We start from the raw sequence: 21,856 nt of genomic DNA, 5'->3' as shown, positions 1-21,856 counted from the left end.
GCTTCACAGCACATCTCCTGCAATGCCAGGCTCTGTAGTTTTCCAGCAAAGTCAGAAGATGGCTTCTAGCAGGAAAGAGGAATGGTATTCTTGAAACTGAAAGGAATACTTGGTATCCTTACCAAGCAGGCAGGCTGTGTCTCTGTCCAGGGTACACCCAGGCCATAAAAGCTGCTTTATTACACGGGCTGCAGTAGCACCAAGAGCCCTTTCCTGGCCTGAGGGCTCTGGGTGAAGCTGATCTAATTTGTGTCTTCTTGCTTGGACTGTGAGAGTGACCCAACCAGCAGCTATCGGGAAGCAGAGGTTTCAGATCAAAGGTGTGTTTTTCTGAGAGTGTAATTAACCAGCTCAGTGGGATTCATTGCTTCTCACTTACTGGACTCTTCTGTCTGATTTTATAGAATCAGTGAGGACTTTTAGTTGGAAAAGACCCTTAAGATCATTGAGTCCAATCAGAAACCTAACACTGTCCCTAAGTGCCACATCTACACATTTTATGATACCTCCAGCGATGGTGATTCTACCACTTCCCTGGGCACTGTGCTCCAGTGCTTGACAATCCCCTCAGTGCAGAAACATTTTGCAATATCCAATCTGAACCATCCCTGGCACAGCTCGAGGTCATTTCCTCTTGTCCTATTGCTAGTTACTTGTGAGAAGAGACTGACCTGACCTAGCTGCAAATCCCTTTCAGGTAGTTGTAGACAGAGATAAGGTCTCCCTGCACCTCCAGGCTAAATAAAAACATGACACAAGAAAAACATGAATCAGAAATAGCTGTCCCTTGAATATAAGCTATTTAAATAAAAAACTCCAAAGTATTGTGGCTCTTCAAGGTGTGCATCAGTGTTTTTTGCAATCTCAGGCTGTGGGTACCTCCAGTAAAGGCAATATTTGTTCATCTTGTATTGATTCTGGCTTGCTTGGTTAAACAACAGTTCCAAGACTTCTCCATAGTCATCTCCCAGAGGATGCTTGGGCTGCTTCAGGTGCAGGGTCTGGAGGCAGGAAGGCACTTAAAACTTCCCTCATCCCCCTTAGCAGTTGCTGAATATGTGCAGCTGTGCTGAACTGCAAAGGTAAATCGTGATACAGACTTGTCACCTGGTGCAAAATTGATGGTTTTGATCACATCCCCCTGTCCTTCAGGGTGTGGGACAGAGACATTTGGTCTCTATTAACCAACCAGTGTCTGGCCTGATGAAGATTTCATCTATAGGGGTGGGGAGCTGAAGGAAGTGGTTGTTTGGAGCTGTGATCTTCTCCACACAGATGTTAAGATGTTTATTCATAAATATAGCATGTTTCTTTCCCATTTATTTGTTGGGTTTGATTTTTTTGTTTGTTTGTTTTTTAGTACTTGGCAAAGAGCCTAGGTTTGGATTCAGTGGGGTTTGGCTATCTCCAGACAATCTTCGGTGTCCTCCAGCTCGTGGGAGGTTACATTTTTGGAAGGTGAGAATGTTGCTCATGACCCTTTACATAGCTGAAAAAGGCCAGGCATTTTTACACTTTCATAAAAATCATTTAGTTCTTGATTGTGGTCCTGTTGAAATGTTTGAGGATTTCATAATGAGCAAGGGGAAAATAAATGCTATTATTAGAAATACTGCAGCATAGAAGCAGCCTTTATATTAACTTAGCTACATTTTAATGACACACGTTTAAGTGTAATAATATCCTGGGAATGGGCTTAATCCACCAGAGCACTCAGAGCCCAGGTCCTAACAGCTTAATCCTGCAACTATTTTACAGCCATTTGTAACCTTAGAAGTGTCTTGTGACTGGGAAACCAAAAAAAGGGAGGGTGTTTAATGTTTAAAGTAGAGCTGTCAATGAAAATAATTGAATGTTGTGTCATTTCTTCAGCTGAATCTGCATCCATGTTGAATATGAATTTAGACTTGCATGGACATTAAAGAACATCTAAGAATCTTTTAAGATCTATAAACTCAGCTATCAAAATAAGAAAAGAGTGGAAAGGAGTAGGGTTTTCTGCCTCTTTACCCCATGGAACAGACTCTCCTAATGGAATTTCCTAATGAACTGTAAATAGCCCTAAAAAATTTGAGTGATGGGAGAATGCATCCCCAAAGACCAGGAAAAATAAAACCCTGAAAAAGGTGTGTAATTCAGTGACAGAAAACTAAAATGAGATGGAGCAAATCTAACGTCTCTTCTTGACCTTGCTACTGATTAACAAATTAATAAATGGATAGGGAGCAGGTGTGTGCTTCAGTTTTCGTGCTGGAATTGACTTTTCTGGCTGACGTAAATTGGGAGCTCTACAGGACCCTCTGGTACATGGGGTGTGCTGCTTTGAGCATCTGATCTCAGCCCTTGGACAAATTAAAAAAAAAAAATAACACCAACATTTAATTCTGCAGTACTGCTTGGAAGAAAATGTGTCCCTAAAAATGGAGATGGTGCAAAGGACCCACTTTTAATGCTTTTTCTATTAATACACAAACCTAGAGTATTTCTGTCCTGGATCTGGTGCCACCTGAAATCTGGTTCTCCTCTGTGCATATCATTCACTAATACCCAGAATCACTGCTGAAGGGAAGGAAAAAGGCAAATCATAATCTGTCTGGGACTGAAGGTGTCTATTGCCAGATTGAAGCCAAAATTTGCAGTGTAGGTTTGAGATAAAAAGGATTTTTCTAGACATGAGACTGCTTTGATATCAGTGTAAGGGTAAATTAAATAGAAAATAGGAAGAAAGGGGAATTGGAGAGAATGTGTTGCTTAGGTCAGTCGTTTGGGTTCTTGCTTGATGCTCCTAAACAGACATGAGAACATAAAGCACTGTCTTTACCCTTAAGTAACAAAGAAAAAAATCCCCACACCAACAATGTAATGATTTGTGGTCTTTAGGTTACAAACAGCAAATGTAAACTTCCCTGGCTGACATGTAAACAGCAAAGTTTTGACCTGTACCTCTCCCTCAACACAAAACCTTTTAATTTCTTAAGCTTAGCTCTGTTTGTAGAGCAACCATGGCATTTTTAGGGGGTTGTTCCTCTTAGTGTAAGCACAACTAATTGCTATGCAAGGTAATGTTCCTCTGCCAGCTGTAATACGCAGCTTCAGTAAAGTGAAGGAAGGAGGAATTACCCTGAGAAACTCTATCTAAGGTCTGTTTTATGGCCATCTTAGCCCCTGTTGCTCAGAGCCCTTTCTGTGGCACTCTCAGACTTTGTCCAACTTGAGCTTTTTAAGCATCTTGGACTTGAATTACAGCAAAGAGTTGGAGTTGGGTCAAAACCTGATCCAGCTGGGCTTTTTGCTTGTTTGTGTTTTGGGGCTTGGGGGGTTTGTTGTTGTTTGTTAGTGTGTTTAGATGTGGTGTTGTTTTTTCCCCTTAAATAGAAGCAAAACTGATTTACTGTTATGAAGTCTTTGGGTTTTTTAAACCTAAACAGAAACATGACAACCTTGTGCCATTTCTGTACCAGGTTTGCAGATCAATTTGGTGCCCGAGCAGCCTTAATCCTCTCCTGTGCATCTGGAAGTGTCTTCTTCCTGCTTATGTCCCTCTCCACCAGCATTCCCCTCCTCTTCCTCTCCAGGCTGCCAGGAGTGTTCATGCATGGGATGCCAGGTAAGGTCAGCCAGGGATGAGTAGCTTTCCAAATTGCTTTTACTGCCTGATTCCCCCACTTCTTGCTTGTTTTAGTGGAAGTCAACAGTTCAACAGCATGAAGGAAGGCAGGAGATCTCAGGGTACTGGTCCTCAGGGATTAGATGGTGGGAACATGAAGCAGCAGGTGGATTGGCTATGGAAAGCAGTGCTTAGTAGTCTGTAATTCCAGGCCCATCTTTCTATATAATCTTGAGGAAACTGTTTGCCTTGACCATCCAGACATTGGTAAAAGTCACTTGCTGACAGCAGTGTTATCCCAGATTTCTCAGATGCCTTCAGGAAAGCTTTTTTTACAGGAAAGCTTTTCCCTTTCTCCTGGTAAAATGAGCATACTGGTAAAAGGTAAACATTATTACAAAAATACCTTCCATTACCCACTAAGCTGTTCTGTTTTGTCTGGTTCTGTTTTCCTATATATTTCATGTAAAAGACAAACTTCAGCTACTGGAAGTCCATGTAACTCATGCAAGAGGACTCGATAATGCTTCTTGCCACTTCTGGTTTATTTGAGTGGTTTGAATGGTTCTGTTTCTCATGACTGATGGGCTGAACCAATTCCACTCAGTGATGTGCATGAGCATTTGCCCTGGCATTGAAAGGACCATTTTGTGGCAGGCACTCTTTCTGTGGCATAAAGATCTGTATAGAATCATTGGGTTGGAAAAGACCTTTAAGATCATCGAGTCCAACAGAAACCTGGTCTCTGTAACTCTCCCCCACACCACCACCACCAGGTACTCCCAAAGGGATTTCTGTCTCCACATTAAATTGATGGAGTGTCCCAGTGTAGCTGATAATCTCTGCTGATCAGGCTGTTGTGTTCAAAACTGATGGACTGTGGGGCTTCCAGAGGGGAGGGCCATTGTTTAGAGGTTCTCTTCCATGCAGAGTATGAAAATTATGAGCTGGGGAAACTGCCTCTGGCCAGAAACCAACCCAGAAAAGTTTTAATTGGGGAAAGAAACCCCCATAAAACAACAACAAAAAAAGCTCTTAATGGCTTAGCAATAAAGCCATAGGAACTGCTGGAGCATCTGCTCAGACCCTGTGGCAAGCTTCTTTTAAGAGAGATTTTTTCCCCTCTGCAGGTGCTCAGAAGGTTATTACAGATATGACTACTCCTTCCCAGCGTGCTGGTGCCTTGGGGAAGCTGGGCCTTTGCTTTGGAATGGGCATCATTGCTGGTTCTGCCCTGGGAGGTGTTCTCTCCACCAAACTCGGGTGAGTGGCTCACTTGTTTGGTATTGATTTTGTTGCAACCATTGAGGGAGCTGGCTAAGAGATATTTTGCTGCCCTACAGCTTTTGGTATCTTACTCCTGGTGGCAGTAGAGGACCATACCAGAACTCAAAATGTTGCTTTCCATGCTGCTACAAAGAATGCTCCCACTGTTTTCAAGGAGATCTTGTTGAAAATCTCACCTTCTCCTACTTAAATATATTTTAAACCAAGCTGAATTAAGAGGTGGATTCTGTCCTTCTCCTGAATGTCTTATCTTTGGAGCGGAGTGTGGTGAAAAGCAGCACACAGGGCATAGCCTACTTTTAAGAAATGGTATTGTACAACTGAGAAATGGAAATCAGGAGCACCGTGAAGTTTGTGGAGAAAATTGAGTGCTTGGGGGATGCTCAGCATAGGGCAAGACCTTGGAATACAGGAAGGCAAGCTTGGGACAGTGGGGGAAGAGAGTGAGGAGGTCTAGCCCTGTCACAGCAAGATGAAGCACACACCTGACAATTCCATGTTGCCCTTCCACAGCCTGGTACATCATAGCAGGCTGCCACCTTCTCTTATAATGTGCAATAGCAAAGAAATGCTCAAAAGGTATGGTGTGCCTGAGAATTTTGCAGGCAGTGAAGTGCATGTGGCTGTAATCTCCTTGGAGGATTCCCCAGCATTGCTCTGGTGGGGGAAAAAAATCCCTTGTGAACTTTCAAACTTTTGTTTTGCTCTACTTCTTTTTATTACGGATACTTGCTTCTGCAGATTCAGGTTAAAATAACTCTACAGAATAGGATAGAAGGTAAAAATCCCTCTCATCCTTGTCCTAGTACCATAAGCTCTGTGGACTGTGTATGGTAGTAGATCCCCTGGGTGTTTTGCACAGGGCACGCTGGATTATGATGTGGGGTGCCATGTGCTGCTCTCTAAACCCCGTTGTGCATTCTGGTGCTGCAGCAATGCTATTTTGTGTGTGAAATCCTTTCATAGGTTAATGGAGTAGAACACTTTTACCTTGCAGCCTTAGGGAGCAGCCCTGAAACCTGTTGGCTGCTGTACCTTGGCAGTGTTGGACAAGTGACACAAGGCTGGCCAGGAAGATTCATTTTGTAGTTATGTGGTTACATAAAATTAAAATTGGAGGCATACATAATATTATCAGCATTTAAAAGTATTTGTAGATGTTACTGGCTGAGTGCAGGTTTTAATATGTATTATTTTTTATTCGAACACAGTGATTGTAGACTTTTATGTGTTAACTGAAAGTAAAGGCTACCTTAGTTCTCAGCTTTGGTTATGTGCTTGTATTTAAACATCAACATAGAAGCAGCGTTGTTATCTAGCAAAAATTTATGGGGTTTCACTTTCAGCGTGTGCATCAGTCACAGGTTTATAGCAAACCGGCACTGGGAGGCAATCTCCTGTTTCATTTAATTAGTCAGAGACATTTACTTGAAGGCAGCCTAGCTTTTGGGTGTTAGGGCTTGGTGCTGTCAGACAACAGGAGGCTCCCAGACTCCCCGCTCCCTTTGAAAGCTTCTGGACCTTAAACTTTGTGTCTGCAGCGTAACGCAGAGAAAAGTGAACCTTGTCCGTAATTATGGGAAAGTAAGGCAGCTGCAGGTGGAAAACGACCTCTCTTTGCTTTCCCATGCAGGGGGTTGTTTCCTTTGCATCCTGCGGAGGGCAGCTCCGGCTCGCTGTTCCTGCCTGGCAGCCGGACAGCCCGTCGCAGCGGATTTGGGGCTGCTTTCAGTCCTATCTATGGCAGGACTGGGGAAAGCAGCCTGTCCGCCAGCAGCATCTGTTTCATTCCGTGAGGATCTGTGCATCCCCCTGGAAGGACGATAGGAATTTCTATTAGCAAGGGACGAGCTCTACCGTGCTGGCAGGGCCCGCCTGAGCACCCTGATGCACAGAGAGGGTTGGTACAGCAGCTTCAGGCTGAGAAAGCCGCTCTGGTGTTTGGTAGCGACCTTTGCTGCAGCCAAACCCCACTGTGCTTAGCTCCTCTGCCCGATTTCAGTGGAAAGATTAGAGGAACAACCCACCGGGCTTTAGTGTTTTGGCTGATATCGGTGGAAAGCAGGAACTGAGCTGACAAAAGCTCTGTGCCACCAAACAGCCCCCAGAGCATCGCCAACGCCTCCGGCTGTGTCTGCGGCACCGACCTGGAGGGAAAGGAGTGGGTGTTGCATTATGGACACGCCCGAGGCTCCTTGGCCTTGTTGCTGTATCCCACAGCCTGGATGTTAATCTTCCCTGTTTCCCACATTTGTACAGGAAGGCTCCAGCTGTACTTAGAGCTGCGTAATCACTTCCATTTTTTTTTTTTTCCCCAGAAGAATGACCCAATCACCTTCTATTGAAAAGAAGCGTTTCTGCTGTATCATGGAAGAGCAAAGCTGGAGATTTCTGTCCACTCTGTGTTCTTTGCTTTCCCTCACCACAAAGCTGGCCAGCATTCCCCGTCTGTTGTTGGCAGTGTTATTCATATGTTAGCAGTGCTTTGTATACAACAGAGGGAGTAGAAATCAGTCTCAGTTGCTCAGCTGATGTAATTTTGGTATTATTCTTCTGTATTGTATTTACCATTGATGTATTTGACCTAAAGAGCTGGTCTGTTATTGTTTTCATTGTTGGAATAATATTTGTCAACTCTTATTTATTAAGGGAGCCCTGAGGAAGTTGAATGTCTTGTTCTGATTTGCATAGGATTTTTTGGATGTTAGATCCTGACCTCCGCTGTTAAGCTGTAACCGCCAGCTCCAGCCCTTCCTCTTCTTCTCTCTAAAGTGCTACGTTTTGCCCCCATGTTTTCCAAAACTTTGATGGTCAGGCAAATTTCACCATCTGAGGATGAGGTATAAGCCAATTTATTAACACAAGCAGTTGTAATCTTAACCATTTGGAAAGTGTTTTCATGTTTGTATGAAACATGGGTTTGTTTTTTTTTTAATTGGTGTTTTCTGGTAATTGATCAGTTGGGTCAGGATTGTGGATATAAAATACCTATCTTGAAAAGAACTCCTGTAGTTCAGCTGAGGTCTACACAGGTTCTTGGAGAGTGCAAACTCCCTAACAGTTCATCCACAAAGGGTGACTGAGAAAAGGAGTTCTGTTTGCACTCTGCAGAGGTTCTCCCTCCCCGTACATCTTCTGCAAAGCCGTTGTGGGGCCACTTGCTGCAGGTGAGTGCACCCCTGGAGAGAGGTGATTTGGTATTTGCAGCAGACTTTAGTGGCAGCCCTGTGGGTGAAAGGTGAAAGAAGGCAGCTGGATTAGTTTTCAAAAGTGGAAAGATGAGTCTAGGTAGCTAATTACAGAGATTTCATCCTTTCTTCTGGGACTATGATTAATTGCATTTGGCTGCTTTTTGCTTTCCTTCTAACCAGGCTGTAGAGAATCTCTGCTGCATGACCCAGGAATTGTTTGCTTTCTATGGACATGGAGATGTTTCTTCATTTTAGTGACTCAGCTGTAGGCTTAAATCACTTGGAGCAATTATTCTTTTGATTACAGCAGGCTTTGGGGATAGTTTACTGGGATTTTTTTTTCCCCGGCTGTGCTATTATCCTTCTTCCTCATGGGGAAAAGAAGGAACTTGTTTGCCTGGAGTAGGGAATTGCATTTTATTTTTTTAAAAACCCATTTGAACAATGTCCTCTGGCCGGGAATTTCTCATCGCTTCATGGCAGAGTGGAAAAACCGTGGGTGTTGAAAAGACTGAAGGTTGGGAGCTGGGAAGGCAGGTGGGAGCATGGCAAAGGGTGAGAGGGTTGCGCTCCGTTTCGGGACAAAGCAGGGCATTCTGCTTCTGGGAGCTGCTCCTGCTCCCTTCCAGCAAAAACTGTGATGTTTCTCTGCCTGGGATGATGCTGATCAGCCAAGCATCAAGGACTGGTGACGCTTGTACAGGCATTGCTTTGTCCTTTGTATCAAGGCACTTGGGAGAAAGAGAGATGGAGTCTGCTTGCTAGCAAGCAAGTCATCCGTGATCTGCAGCATGGCCTGTCACTGCTGGTTGAGCTCTGTGGTGCCCTGGGAGAACTGGGGACAGAAGAGCAAATGGGCTGGTTTTTTCAAGGAGCTGATGGTTTGGGGAAGGTGCAGAGGGCCTCAGTTGTGGCCTTCTCTGAAAAAATAAAACAGAATCTAAAGGTTTGTTCTTATCACTTACTCTGCATGGCAGCTATCTTAATTTGGAAGCCATGGCCCCAAAGTTTATCTGTAAAGTCTGTGATAGAGGATCATGCATATCATCCCTCAACAACTTGCTGGTTCAGAAGTCAGGTCTAGGGCTTCTGTCCTCTATTCCTAGCACCAGAGTTTTCTCACTCTGATGACTTGTTTAACCTATTCTCGAACCTAAGAAATGCCTCAGCGCAGTTTGGGTGGAGTTCACCTAATCTTAGACATCTACAGTGGAGATAGCTACATCTAAATTTGATGTGCAGGCTCTGTTGTTGGCAGAGAGGTACAGGTGCTTCTGCAGCATCGTTTACCTCCTCCTCATGAAGCTGTTCTGAAGTGGCTCAGGGTACAGTCTGCTTCCTAAGCTTTTTCTTGCTTGACGCCCAAGTCCCAGAACATTATTTCTGGCTATCAGCACATTGTACCTGTGGTCAGTGTCCTGGAGTTTGATGCTGGATTGTGAACTTACCAGAAGTCACCAGGATGCAGGCCCTGAGTAGTTTTCTGTCTGTGCTGCATTCATATAACAGATAGGTCTGCACTAAGCTCTTTCCCAGCTCTTCCTTCCTGCAAGTCTCTAACCTGCCTCCTGCATCTAGGCCACCAATTTTTAGGTTTAGGTCCCCTGGCTTTCTGCTGTGTACCCGCTGGGAGATGATACCACCACTGCAAAGGTGCCCTTTTTCCCCCTTAGCCCATCTTCAGCAAACCTGGTTTTTCTGTGCTCTCCCTACAACCCCTGGTCTGAACTCCAGTGGAGGGAGGTGATGATGGGGCCAAGAGCTCCTCCGTGGTCCTTCACCCGTAGGTGGGGCCCTTTCCCAAGGGAGGAAGAGTGGGATTTAGGACAGGAGCCAGCAGCTCGTGGGAGGGAGAGCCCGTGCCTTGTGGCTGCCCTCAAGGCTATGGGGTGTGGCTGAGGAGGGCTAGGCTTGGGTTGAGCTAGTGGGGGGCCTGTTGGCAGCCCCTTCCTCAGCCTTATCAGGTGTACTCTCCATTTTCCTTCAAAACCCTCATTCCCACGTATCCTTCTGCAGGGATTTTGGTGGGAGGGCTCAGAGTGTGACTGTGCTGGCTCACAGGGGATGGCCACCTGCCCCTTCTCCTCAAAGCACCCTCCTTCCTCCTGGCATCTCTACCTTTAGGGGCTAGCTGCTTCATTTTCCCAAAGTAACCATGGTGAAAAGGTATTTTAGGAAAAAAAAAAAAGTATCCAGAGCTTCCTCCTGTGACTGGCTTGTGCTGCTTACAGAGAGCTGAGGTTTGAAGGCTGCTGGGAATTGGCTTGCACCAGAGCCATGGGAAGACGGACTCCTGGCAGGATTTGCCTAGTGTCCCTCCATGGACTGACAGCAGTTACCCAAGCAAACAGGCAGATAGAAAATAAAAGGCAGAGGGGGAAGGATATCTCCAGGGTAGCTAAGGAAATTTCCCTGCTGCCTTTTCCAGCTTTCATCATGCCTCTGCACTGGGGGAGGCTGCCCTGCCTTGCCACCCCATGCCTGGAGTCAGAAAGTGAGGGGGCGGCGGGTGAGCGAAACCCTGGTTTGTGTGCGTGGTTGCCAGATCACAATCAAAAGCGTGTGTGCTTGTGGAGTCAGCTCTGCTAAACAATTATGGATGTTTGAACGTTGCTCCCCTCTCCTGATGCTTTGAAAGCCCTGGGTTTCTGTGCAGCACAGGGCCCTGCCTGGTTTGTCCTTAGCTGTGTCCGTGCGAGGCCGTGCAGACGTGGTGGCTGATTTTTCTTGTTAAACCTGGCTTAACAGCCCCAAGGAATAAGTAAAAAGTGGTGGGGGGGGGAACCCACAAAGAAACCAAGACTGGAATTTTATAAAAAGGCACAAGGTATTTTGGGTCTGGCCCTGCTAGCAGAGGTCGAGTTGGAGGGCTGAACGTGACCCTCACAGCGCAGGTTGCACAATGAGGCAGTGTCTGCTTGTGACTCACTAGAGCTTCATCTGCTCTTCCCACTCCTGGAATATTTCACAACTGGGCAGCAAATCCAGCAGTATCACTGGGGATTGAAATCCAGGAAAATACTGTTTTCTTTGTTAACAGAAAATAGAAAGCACAGAATAGCCTGTGGTTAGGTCCCTGAATTGGGATTTGGGACTTGGCTCTGCTGTGATTTTCCCGTGATGCGAGTAAGTTATCCCATCTTTCTGCACTGCTGTTCCTCATGCATAATACAGGGCAATGAGGTAGTGTTTCCTTCCCTCATCCAATACATTCACAATATTGCTATTTAGATTATACAGCCTTTGGGATGCAGACTTCCTCTATCACGATGTATGCTCATGCACATATCTACTACCTTGAGGGATTACATCCCACTTTTCCTGGATGTACGCTCTTTTTCATCCCCTGGTGTCCTAGGCAGGCAGAGTCTTTGTAAGCCCAATTAACCATCCCATTCTGGGGGCCTTGTTTCTCTTTTTTTTCCTTTTTTTTTTCTTAGTTGTTTGAAAAGAGCCAGTGCCAGCTTTTTTTTTTTTGTTGTCATGGGAGAATCCCAGGGGCTGTGGGCTGAAGCACAGGGCTGAGGCCAGCAAGACCTAGCAGAGGGACCTTCAGGGACCTTCCTCCCTTCATGTTTGTACATATTCAAATGGGCAGCTCTCTCCTTTACTTCTCCTAATCCTTTTGATTCAAAGGGTCATGCTTATGTTTCATTCTGATCTGCTTCAGTGAACAAACCCAGCTTTGTGGCAAGGCTGGGGCAGGAAGGATGTGGTGCTTGTGTGGGAAGGACTATCAGACAAGGGAGGGAGGGAAGGTCAGGATGAACGGAAATGTGTGGATGTGGCATGTGAAGGGTGGACTGGGAGGAGTTAAGACTCCTGGAGTTAGGGAGATGAGGAGTGAAGCTCTGCAGGAAACAGATTCAGTGATTTTAGGTGTATTCTGTCACATGGGGCAGTAAGATTAGGGCACCAAGGGGCTTGGGCTGCAAGGAAGGAATGTTTCCAAAAGAGACTTTCATGTGCCACAGGGGAAGAAGGGAACAGCACACCCACTGCTGCTGCTTTGCCTGAAATATGACTGCTGTAAAGGATGGGTGGAAAAGCAGCCCTTTTGGAAGACTTTGGGCTTGACTTTTAAGCCATTCCCAGTGCTTTTCTTGGCCATTGCTGCTGGATTGGTGGCATGAGCAGGAGGTTGCTGGGTGGCTGGAGAGACGAAACACGCCATTGTCATGAGGTGCCAGTTCACTTGTGGGCCAGGGTGAAGGCCAGACTGCTTGAATGGGGTGTTTAGAATGAAATGAAATGGGTGTGACCTTCTCATGAACTACACTAGCTTCTGTGGCCCCACCCAGGGTTTTTGTTTCCTCACAGTCTCCTTATGAAACCCTGCTCACAGCCACACCACCAGAGCCAAAGGTATGTGAAGCATCCGGGCAGTGAATGCAGCCAGAGGGCAAAGGAGTTTCTGAATGGCCATCTCCAGGCTACCCCTGGCACTTGTTGGGGCTTGTCTCTTCCACCTGATAAACCATGGGATAGTGCAGCCCAGCAAGAACGTATTTCCAGCATCAGAAACTTCTTGGTGCTCCTCAGAGTCCTCTCTGTCAGTGAGCAGCTGGAGTGCATGGAGCCAGTGCATGGAGCTCTGCCTGGGGATGGATGAAGAGATAACCAAGAATTTATGGGTCAGGATTAAAGGGAGGACAGGACAAGTGACATTGTAGTCTGGGTCTGCTGTAGGCCATCCAACCAGGAAGAGTGAGCAACTTCAGATAGGAGTGGCCTCATGTTCACAAACTCTGGCCCTGGGAGGGACCGCATAGCTGGGCATAAGCAATGCAGGAGGAGAGAACTTCCTGCTCCAAGTAATACAGGAGCCAATGAGGAGAGGTGTTATGCTGGACCTTGTTCTCAGCAAGGAAAGGCTGGTGGGGAAGGTGAAGCTCAGGGACAGCCTTGGCTGCAGTAACCATGGAATGGTGGAGTTTGAGATCCTTAGTGCAGCAAGGAGGGTGCAGAGCAAGCTTTCTGCCCTGGACTTCAGGAGAAAAGACTTTGGTCACTTCAGGGATCTGCTTGGTAAAGTACCATGGGATAGAGCCCTGGAGGGAAGAGGGGTCCAAGCAAGCTGGTTGATACTCAAGGTTCACCTCCTCCAAGCTTAGGAGAGGTGTATCCCAACAAAGCTGTCAGGAAAAAATGCATGGATGAACAAGCAGCTCCTGGAGAAACTCAAACAGAGGATGCCTCAGGGAAGCCTTCGGAGGGTAGAAGCAAGGACAGGTAACCTGGGAGGAATACAGAGAGATTGTCTAAGTAGCCAGGGATCAGCAAAAGCACTGATGGAATTAAATGTGACCAACGACAGCGAGGGCAACAAGAAAAGCTGCTTATAGGCATGTGGTTGATAACAGGATGACGGTGGAAAATGTGGATCCTCTCCAGAAGGAAACAGTAGACCTGGTTACATGGGATATGGAGAAGACTGAGGCATCAGTGATGTTTTTGCCTCCATCTTCACTGGCAAGTGCCCCAGCCACACTGCCAAAGTCAGTGCCAAGAAGGCAAAAGCAGGAACTGGGAGAATGAATCTTCTGCTATAGAAGATGGAGCTCAACATGACCCAGCATGCTTGCAGCCCAAAAGGCCAACTGTGTCCTGGGCTGCATCAAGAGCAGTGTGGACAGCAGGTTGAGGGAGAGGATTCTGCCCCTCTATTCAACTCTCAGGACCACCTGGAGTGCTGCATCCAGCTCTGGAGGCCCAAGCATAAGAAGGATGTTGACCTGTTGGAGTGACTCCAGAGGAGGGCCACAAGGATGGTCAGAGGGCTGTAGCACCTCTCCTATGAACACACTTGAGAGAGTTGGTGGTTTTCAGCCTAGACAAGAGGAAGCTCTGGGGACACCTTAGAGCATCTTCTAGTTCATAAAGGGGCTCTATAAGAAAGATGGAGAGGGACTTTTTACAAGGGCATGTAGTGACAGGACAAGAGGTAATGGCTTTAAACTCAAAGAGGGCAGGCTTAGATTAGATATTAGAAGTAAATTCTTTACTGTGAGAATGGTGAGACACTGGCACAGGTGTGGGCGCCCCAGCCCTGGGAGGTGTTCAAGGCCAGGTTGGATGGAGCTCTGAGCAACCTGATCTAGTAGGATGTGTCCCTGCCCACAGCAGGGGGTTGGAACTAGGTGATCTTTAAGATCCCTTCCAGCCCAAGTCATTCTGTGATTCTATCAAATGTTCTCTGTAGCATTCAGATTACACACTCCTGACTGCTTGGGCTGAGCCCTGTGCTATGCCAAGCATTGCAGGAAATTACCATAAGCACTGCTGGCAAGCTGAGATGCTGATCCAAGAGGAGAGCAGTGCTCATGGTGGGATCTGAGAGGCCAGACACCATGGTGAGAGTCCATTAGTGCACAGGGCTCAGCAGTGTGTGTTGAGCCAGCAGTGTGTCTGTGCCACAGCACACGCAGAAACACTCCCAGTTTGCCCAGTCAGCATTTGCAGGTGGCAGGACAAGGTCTTATGGGGTTGTATCCCACTTGGGGGGATATGGAGCAGCAGATTTGGAAGAGTAGCATGTCTTGCTATTAACTATTACTTGGGAGATGGCTTGGGTGGCCTGAGAGAGACAAAAGGCTTATATGTTCATTAGAATTATTTACTTTGCTTTATCATCATGTAAGGGGCTCAACTCTCCTCTTTAGCTGCCCTCTTATGCAGAAGCAGTCAACAGCCTTTCCAGAAATGACTGTGATTTTCTGTGTCTCCCACTTGGGGATGTCTAATGTGGATTTTCAGCAGATAGGAATTTAGCACTTTTGGAAGTCTGATCCCTTCAAGGTAGTTCAGGATCTGAAAACTGTGAGAATTTTTGAGAATCAGAGATTTTCTTGTTTAGCTGTTATTACAGCAACTGTTGCTTCAATTTTAATTTATTTTTCTTTGAGGAGAGGGGGATTGTATGTCCAATTCATTGTGGTCTATATGCAGTATTAACTTTCTCAGTGTCACTAAATGTTCCTTTATTCCCTGATATTCTCAGCTAAAACTTTTGGTCTAATTACTTCTTTACAAAACTTCACTGTGAATCCCTTTGAAATCTGCACCATTTTTATTTTTATGGGATTTGGTTCAATTCTCTTTTACCCCAGGGTATGTGATCTGAGACATATTGAAGTCATTGTAAGTGTTTCCTTTGAGTTTGGTTTTAAATCAAACTCTGGGTAAAGAAATTTGTAGAGGAAGGAAGGAAAGCCCCAGAAACCTAAAAGATTCCTGCAGGATATTTCTTTAAAAGACCCTGAACAATTAGAAATCCCTTTGGAAAAGCCATCTGGGGAGCATCTGAGCAATGCTTACAGGAGGCCAGAGTCTTAAGTGCTGTTCTGAGACTTTAAAAAAAGGGGAGATGAAAGACAGTAATGGTTATTAAAGCTGAGGATGTTCATGCATCAGATGTTTAAACTTACTTCCTACAGAAGCTTGGAGAGGCTCTTTTCTGATATAAAGCTGTGTAACAGATTCTGTATTGTGTGTGATGGGTTTCTTTCCCTCCCCTTTCCAGCTGTCCAGACACAGTTGGATATGAGGCAGATGATAGATCAATTCTTCTGGCTAATGTTTTCCAGTGCAGTCCTGGTGGTTTCCCAGTCTTTCAGGAATTACTTTTCATGACAGAAAGAGGCCATCTTCTCGATGGACCTATTGATTAGAAAAGAAATTTTTAAAGCATTTGTTGAATGACTGCTTTTGGGTAACTGGAGGAGCCTGTGGTTGGTGACACCAGGCTCACACCTTGCAACACCCACATGTGTTCTCATTGCATGTGATTACACAGTCTGGGATGTGTAATTGCCTGATTGTAATCTGTACACCCTACCAAAAATTGCATCATTTTGATTTTGCCTGGATGCTGTGTGGCAAGCACTTTGCAGACAGAGTCTCTTGGCCCTTGAAGGATTATATAAAATTTTTCCTGTACTTTTGTATAAAATCAGATTAGTATTTTTTTAAATTGTTTTATTTCTTGGAGATGAAGGTTCAGCTGTGGCAGGGAAGAATTTGCAATACCTACAGGAGTACCTCCAAGGTGCAAAACTTTTCTGAATAGCAGTGGGGCTGAATTGTTTCAAGGTTTTTCAAAACACAAACTCTTCCTTGAATATTGCATCATCCAGTGTGAGCAAATCCTATTTGTTCTTCTCCAAAATCCCATTTGTTCTTCTCCAACTGTGCTGGTAAGAGGCCGGGTGCCCACTGGGAAAGCAGTCCAGAGCCCTGGGCTGCATTAGTCACTTACCTCAGCCTAACAGGACCCAAGGTCAGATGATGGAAAAATGAGTGACAAATACCTACCAAGAATAATCCAGCTGGGAGATAAGGCCTCACTTCTCTATAGGGAGCTCAGTGGTGGCACCAAGTGAGGGGGAAAGCACAGGAATGCAAATGGCACGCTGTGACAGGGCAGTGAAGCCATGATGGCACACTCAGGCACTCTTTTACTGGGGAATGGGATCTATTTCTGGACTTTGGACACAAGCCATCTGAAAGTAAATGTTTAGTCAGCCTTGAAAGCTGTCTGAAATGTGTGACGTGCCTGTGACAGCGTGATTTTATGGGGATCAGGCTGACCTTTATTTGTCAAATGTGATTCTGCTATAAAGAAAATCTACAGTCAAAAGAGTTGCTAAGGTGTGGGAGAAGTTTAGTTTTCTGTTCTTGAAAGCTGAGCTGTAGGGGAGAAAAGGGAATCTGCTTATTCTGCAAGCACTCATAAAGGGCATGGGGGGTTTTGCCTTACATGGAGGTTGTACCCTTCAAAACAAGCCCTAAATCTGTGGATTCAGCACAAAACTGGGGGTTGCTGTCAATGTTTGTCTCGCATGAGTGGAGCCACTTGGCTTTGAGTTAGGGCAGGCTTCTTGCTTTGACCAGGAGCTGTTGCCTGCGAGGGCAGGGAGAAGGGAGTGCAGTGACAAGCTGGGCTTGGTCACAGTGCTGAGGATGCCACAGCTGCTGGAGCAAATGGGGATGCCAGGGAACAACAGCCAGCTCTTGAGTGGAGCAGAGTGGGCCCACAACAGGGCACTGGGTGGTGTGGGGTGAGAGGAGCAAAGGGCATCAGCAGCTGAGCACAATGACTGGGCCAAAACCAGGCTGAAAGTAGAAACCCAGATCTCCAGCCTTTGGCTGTTGGAAACCTGTAGCTCAAACTGTGGGCTGGGTTTGGGGCTGCATTTTACTTCATTTGGGAGAGGAGAGAGTTACAAAATGCGGATCTGGGTTTGGGTTACCGTTCTGCTCCCCTGGGCTATTCCAGGTGTTCAAATATGAACTTTTGGCCCAGGCCCATCTCTAATTAGACATATTCTTTAAAAGTATTTTCCTTCCTTGGCTCCTGTGCTCTTGGCTTGCCTCCACTAGCCCTCTTTGCTATGCTAGAGCACGGTTTGCTGGATATATTAATTGAACTGTTTACACACCTGGTTTCCTGCAAGAATAGACACTTAGCTCCGTCTTTTGAAAAGACAAGCCCAGAGGCTGTAAACAGGAATTGTGCTATGTCTGGAAAAGCTGAACTACTGCTTATCTGCACTCCCCCGGGCTGTGGGAGCAGCAGCTGCTGCAGACATGGGTCAGTTGAGCACGGAAACCAGCTTGTACACTCCTCCCGCCAGTCCTGTCCTGCCGCCCAGCTCAGATCCTCTAGCAGCTGAGGAGTCATCTTCTTTGCAGGGTTATTCCCTTTTATTGTGATGGTGACAGGAGGGGCCCCACCTGGCATTTGGGTCAGCTTAGATGCATATTTTGTCTTGTGTGTGAAAGCTGGGGTGTCATCCTGCAGTTATGTCCTGTGCAGGATGGCTGAGGGGACCCTTCTTCTCTTTTCATGGCTTTATCTTCCAAAGTCAGTTTCTGTAGAAGCTCCCCAAAAGCAGTGGTGTGTTCATCACTCATTTTACTCTTCCAGTCACGGCCAAGGGACATCTTTCATAAGCCATCGTGTGGCTCAAAGAATGACTGTGGAAGACAAGGTTGGTACGGCTTGTGTGGTACCGAGCAGATGGAATCGCCCCTCACAGTCTCTTTGGGTTTAAAAAGTAAAAGCATAAACATGGGCCATTGCACAGTTTTGGTTTCAGAGTGTAAGAGGATGACCTTAAAATACATTGATTTCTCTGGTCCTGCTCTCTGCCTCTGAATCCTGCTTTGCAGCTCACTGAGTTTTACTTTGCTGCTTCATCTCTTTGCTGAATGTGACTTGCACTTCACCGGGAAGGTACCAGCTCCCTGCTGTGTAGGGCCATGAGCTGGGAAGGTTGGTGTGCTGTGCTGCTGGTGTTACATAGGCCATGGAGAGCAGTGCTGATGTGCTGGGCCTTGGAATCTTTAACTCTCTGCACTATTCAAGGTTTCCAAGTCTGATGTAGGCCTCTGGAGGAGTCCCCCCAAGGCAGACCCTTGGAAAGGGGCATGCAGATCAATGGGCTGGGAATAGGGAACAGGAAATCAGATGCACCTTAGGGTAAAATTTGATATCCAAATTCCAGTCCAGCTAGGAATGGAAAGTGCTGCTGTTCCCAAAGCACTGGGCTGGACTGGTATTACTCCAACAGCCTCCAAAGTGGACACAGTCATCCACTGGGGAATGCAAGAAGGCATGAGGGTAGCTTCTTAATGCTTGTGCTTGGGAGAACTCCAGCAACTCTGCCCAGGAGCAGCACAGCTCCTAATCACCCAGCAAGCAGTGACTTTGTCGTTGAACTTTATGTTGGCGTTGATCCCTGCTCGGCTGCTGAGTGTTGGTTACATGCCATGAGTGTTACAAGCTGTAAGGGCTGGGAAATGTCAGGTCTGGAAAAGGGGCCTGAAAGGACGAAGGTGACAGGTACTTTTGTCCAGGCATGTGTCAAAACCCCTCAGAGAGGAAGAGAGGCTTATGCTATCACTCTGCTTACCTTCCCTCCTGTGCAATCAGGCCCCTCTGCCAAAAACAGGAATCAGGGCTTTTGCTGGAAGCCAGTGGCTACTTACAGCCACTGTAGTGTGGAGCGGCACAATCGCTCATGCTGCGCTCTGTGCTCCTGCTAATGGTATCAAATCAAGCAGGAAATTATTTTTGGAGCAGTGAAGCATGTTGAAACCCAGCAGAAGGCAGCTGTTTGCGTAACTGGAGTTGTGGGAGAGCTGCCTCCCTTGTTGCCAAGCACTTGACTTCCTATACTGGTGAGAAACGGCTTCCCCGCTCCCGGCGGCGTGAGCGAATCCCCTTAGGCTTGGGAGGCTGGGCTTGGTCCAGCATCCATCCTTCCTGTAGTGCCTGCTTCACCGCCCTGAAAGTCCCCAGACACTTTTTTGGGGGGGTGGGAGGGGGATTCTTACTCCTTAGATCACTGCTGAGCCCTCTCCTTAAAAACAAGTTACCTCCAAAACAAAGGGTTTTCTCCAGAATTTCAAATGCATTTCGGTTATCTCTCAGTAGAGGTCCATATCTGGCAAACAGCCCATGCTGGAAGTGAAACAATAGCTCTGCTTCAGTCTGATAATCTGCACCATGTGTTTACACCCTGGCTGGGTTTCCAGCACCAGTTTGGTGCCCTGGCGGCACACACAGTGCCTTCGCAAGGATGTGCCCTGGCATGCAGCTCCTCTGGCTGCACTTCAGCACCTCCTTTTCAGTGCAGCTCTTTCAGCAGCTCCCAAGTGTCTAACAGGGCTTGGGTTTTTTCTTTTTTTGGGGGGTGGGGTGGGCAGGGGCATGATCTTGGCGTGCCGCTTCTTTTTCACTCTCTAGTAATACCCTTTCCGTCTTTTCTTTCTGCTCCATCACTGCATGCTGGTGTCCGGTCTCTGGCCTTGCCTTCACCTGTATGTTGATGTTTCTCTTACCCCAACAGGTCTCTCACCCTGGGCTCTGCCTGTCTCTTATGCCCTCCTACCAGAGCAGAAATAAATCCCTTCAGTAGTCTAGTGAAATGCTGTGCCCCATAAAATGGCATTGTTAATGTGAGTTGTAGGATTACGTTAGCCAGAAAGAATGAGATAAAACCATGGCTGCAGAGATGGGGCTTCAATTCCTGCCCCCAAAATGCGATGCTACTTTACAGAAGGGAAGGACTAAGTGCAGAGAGGTTTTGAAAGCCACCATGTGGGTATAAAGCCTTTTTTGTTTGTGGAATTATTATGTCATCCCTCAGTCATGCAAATGTCGTCCCAGAAGAAGGACTTTTTCACATTGCTGCCCTGGAGAAGTCCCTCCCTGATTATTCATGACCGCTGACTCCTTCAGCCATGTGCCCCTTTCCTCAGGGCTGTAGGGGGGAAAGAAATTCCCTGACGTAGTGAAAGGCAGGAAGCATCCAGTGTACACAAAATGACTCAGTCTGAAATATTAATGGCTTTTCAATAGGGTAATTAAAATCTCATGCAGCCCAGTTATGGTCAAAAAAGGTGTCTGTCCTGTGTGAGGTTGAAGCTTGTAACAGTAACATGAATGTATGTCAGCAATGAGAGCCCAGAGCTGGAATGATGGGCAGCGTGAGTTCCGTACTCTATCAAAGTCTTGGTGTGAAGTAGATTAAGAAATTATTTTTAAAGACGCTGTTGTTTCACTTTATTGCAACCTTTCAGCACAAGTGCTTGATAGTTTCTGTGTGGTTTGGTACTAGATGATGGAGCCTTTTATTTCTGTTTGTTCCATCCATGTCTACATTTGCAACTATCAAATGTTTTGCTGTTTAGTGCATGTTTTTAGTTGAAGATCCAAGTATTTTCCCCTTTCCACTTAATTGCTCCCTGTGGCATCATTATGCCCTGTGCCTTTGGTTTTGCTTCGTTTGGTTTGTGAGGGACAGCACAAGGTGGGAACACCCTTGGAGACCTCCCAGGTCCATCTTGAGTATGCTTCCTGCCTTGTCTTTTAGCTCTGTTTCTTTTCTTTGTCCCCTCCATTGGCCTGAAGGGATGAAAGAAAACCTTTGAAAATCTCCTGTTTGGTGGCTGCCTTAACTGGTCCCTCAGGCTTTGCCTGCTCTAAAGCCATCCTTGGTCTACAGTGCTTTAGCCCAAATTTCTTGGGATCTAAACTGAAGCATTTATTACGATGTAATCCAAAAGGGAATCACATTTCCTTACAATAAAATCCAGCCCGTGAAATGAAGTTAGTGTGAGCCTTAGAGGCAATGCAAAGAAAGGAACAGCTGCAGAGTGTGAGGAGCAGTACATTAAATTGATCAGCTTGAAACTTCTAAGGTCAGTCCTGTTTCCTCAGATGAATGCCATAGGCTCTGTCTCAATGGTGCCTCTATTTCTCTGATGATATTTTACCAAAGTGTCGCTGTAGGGAAGGGTTTAATTTTATTTTGTCACCTTATCTCTGGGAACCACTTCAGCTCCATTTCCATGACGTTCCTGAGGAGCGTAAGACTAGAAAGGGATTTATTGTGTCTTTGAACTGCCTTTTGCGCCGAGGAATGAGGATATAATTGTAACATAGGAAGGACAAACAGAACATGTTCAGGCTTGTCCTGCCTGATCTTTCCTTGTTTCTTTTTTTTTCTTTTGCCCCTTGCAGCTAGCACTCATGACTGGGACTTTCCAGCCGATAAAGTCTTGGCTAGCCTCGGGGCTAATTTGCTCCTAGCAAAACCAGCTCTCTGGCCGGCTGGATGTGCGGTTTCTTTTGATGCCAGCAGGACCAGGATTTGCCACCAGAGCATCCATCTCTCACTGTTCACATCTGTGAGATGAGTACAGGGGGAGTCCAAGGCAGATGGCTTTCATATTCCCTCTGGGATAATTTTTTCCACATGTT

The 21,856-nt window shown here is 46.3% G+C and overlaps 1 protein-coding gene across 3 annotated transcripts in view; it reads left to right on the top strand.

Annotated features, from left to right (window-relative positions):
- The window catches only part of SLC22A18 (solute carrier family 22 member 18), a 60,001-nt gene that overhangs the window by 799 nt on the left and 37,346 nt on the right, over positions 1 to 21,856 (top strand). For 2 of the 3 annotated variants that reach the window (XM_069016933.1, XM_069016935.1), the window contains exons 2-4: positions 1,361 to 1,458; positions 3,462 to 3,607; positions 4,738 to 4,870. In XM_069016933.1, the coding sequence (XP_068873034.1) occupies positions 1,361 to 1,458; positions 3,462 to 3,607; positions 4,738 to 4,870 (377 nt within the window). Of the gene's footprint in view, positions 1 to 1,171; positions 1,225 to 1,360; positions 1,459 to 3,461; positions 3,608 to 4,737; positions 4,871 to 21,856 lie in introns of those variants that run through there. The other variant, XM_069016936.1, reaches the window with a different exon arrangement.

Source organism: Aphelocoma coerulescens, chromosome 5 (assembly GCF_041296385.1).
Source record: "Aphelocoma coerulescens isolate FSJ_1873_10779 chromosome 5, UR_Acoe_1.0, whole genome shotgun sequence".
Taxonomy (NCBI): domain Eukaryota; kingdom Metazoa; phylum Chordata; class Aves; order Passeriformes; family Corvidae; genus Aphelocoma; species Aphelocoma coerulescens.
The sequence above is the reverse complement of the archived record's forward strand: the minus strand, read 5'-3'. Positions and strand labels throughout refer to the sequence as shown.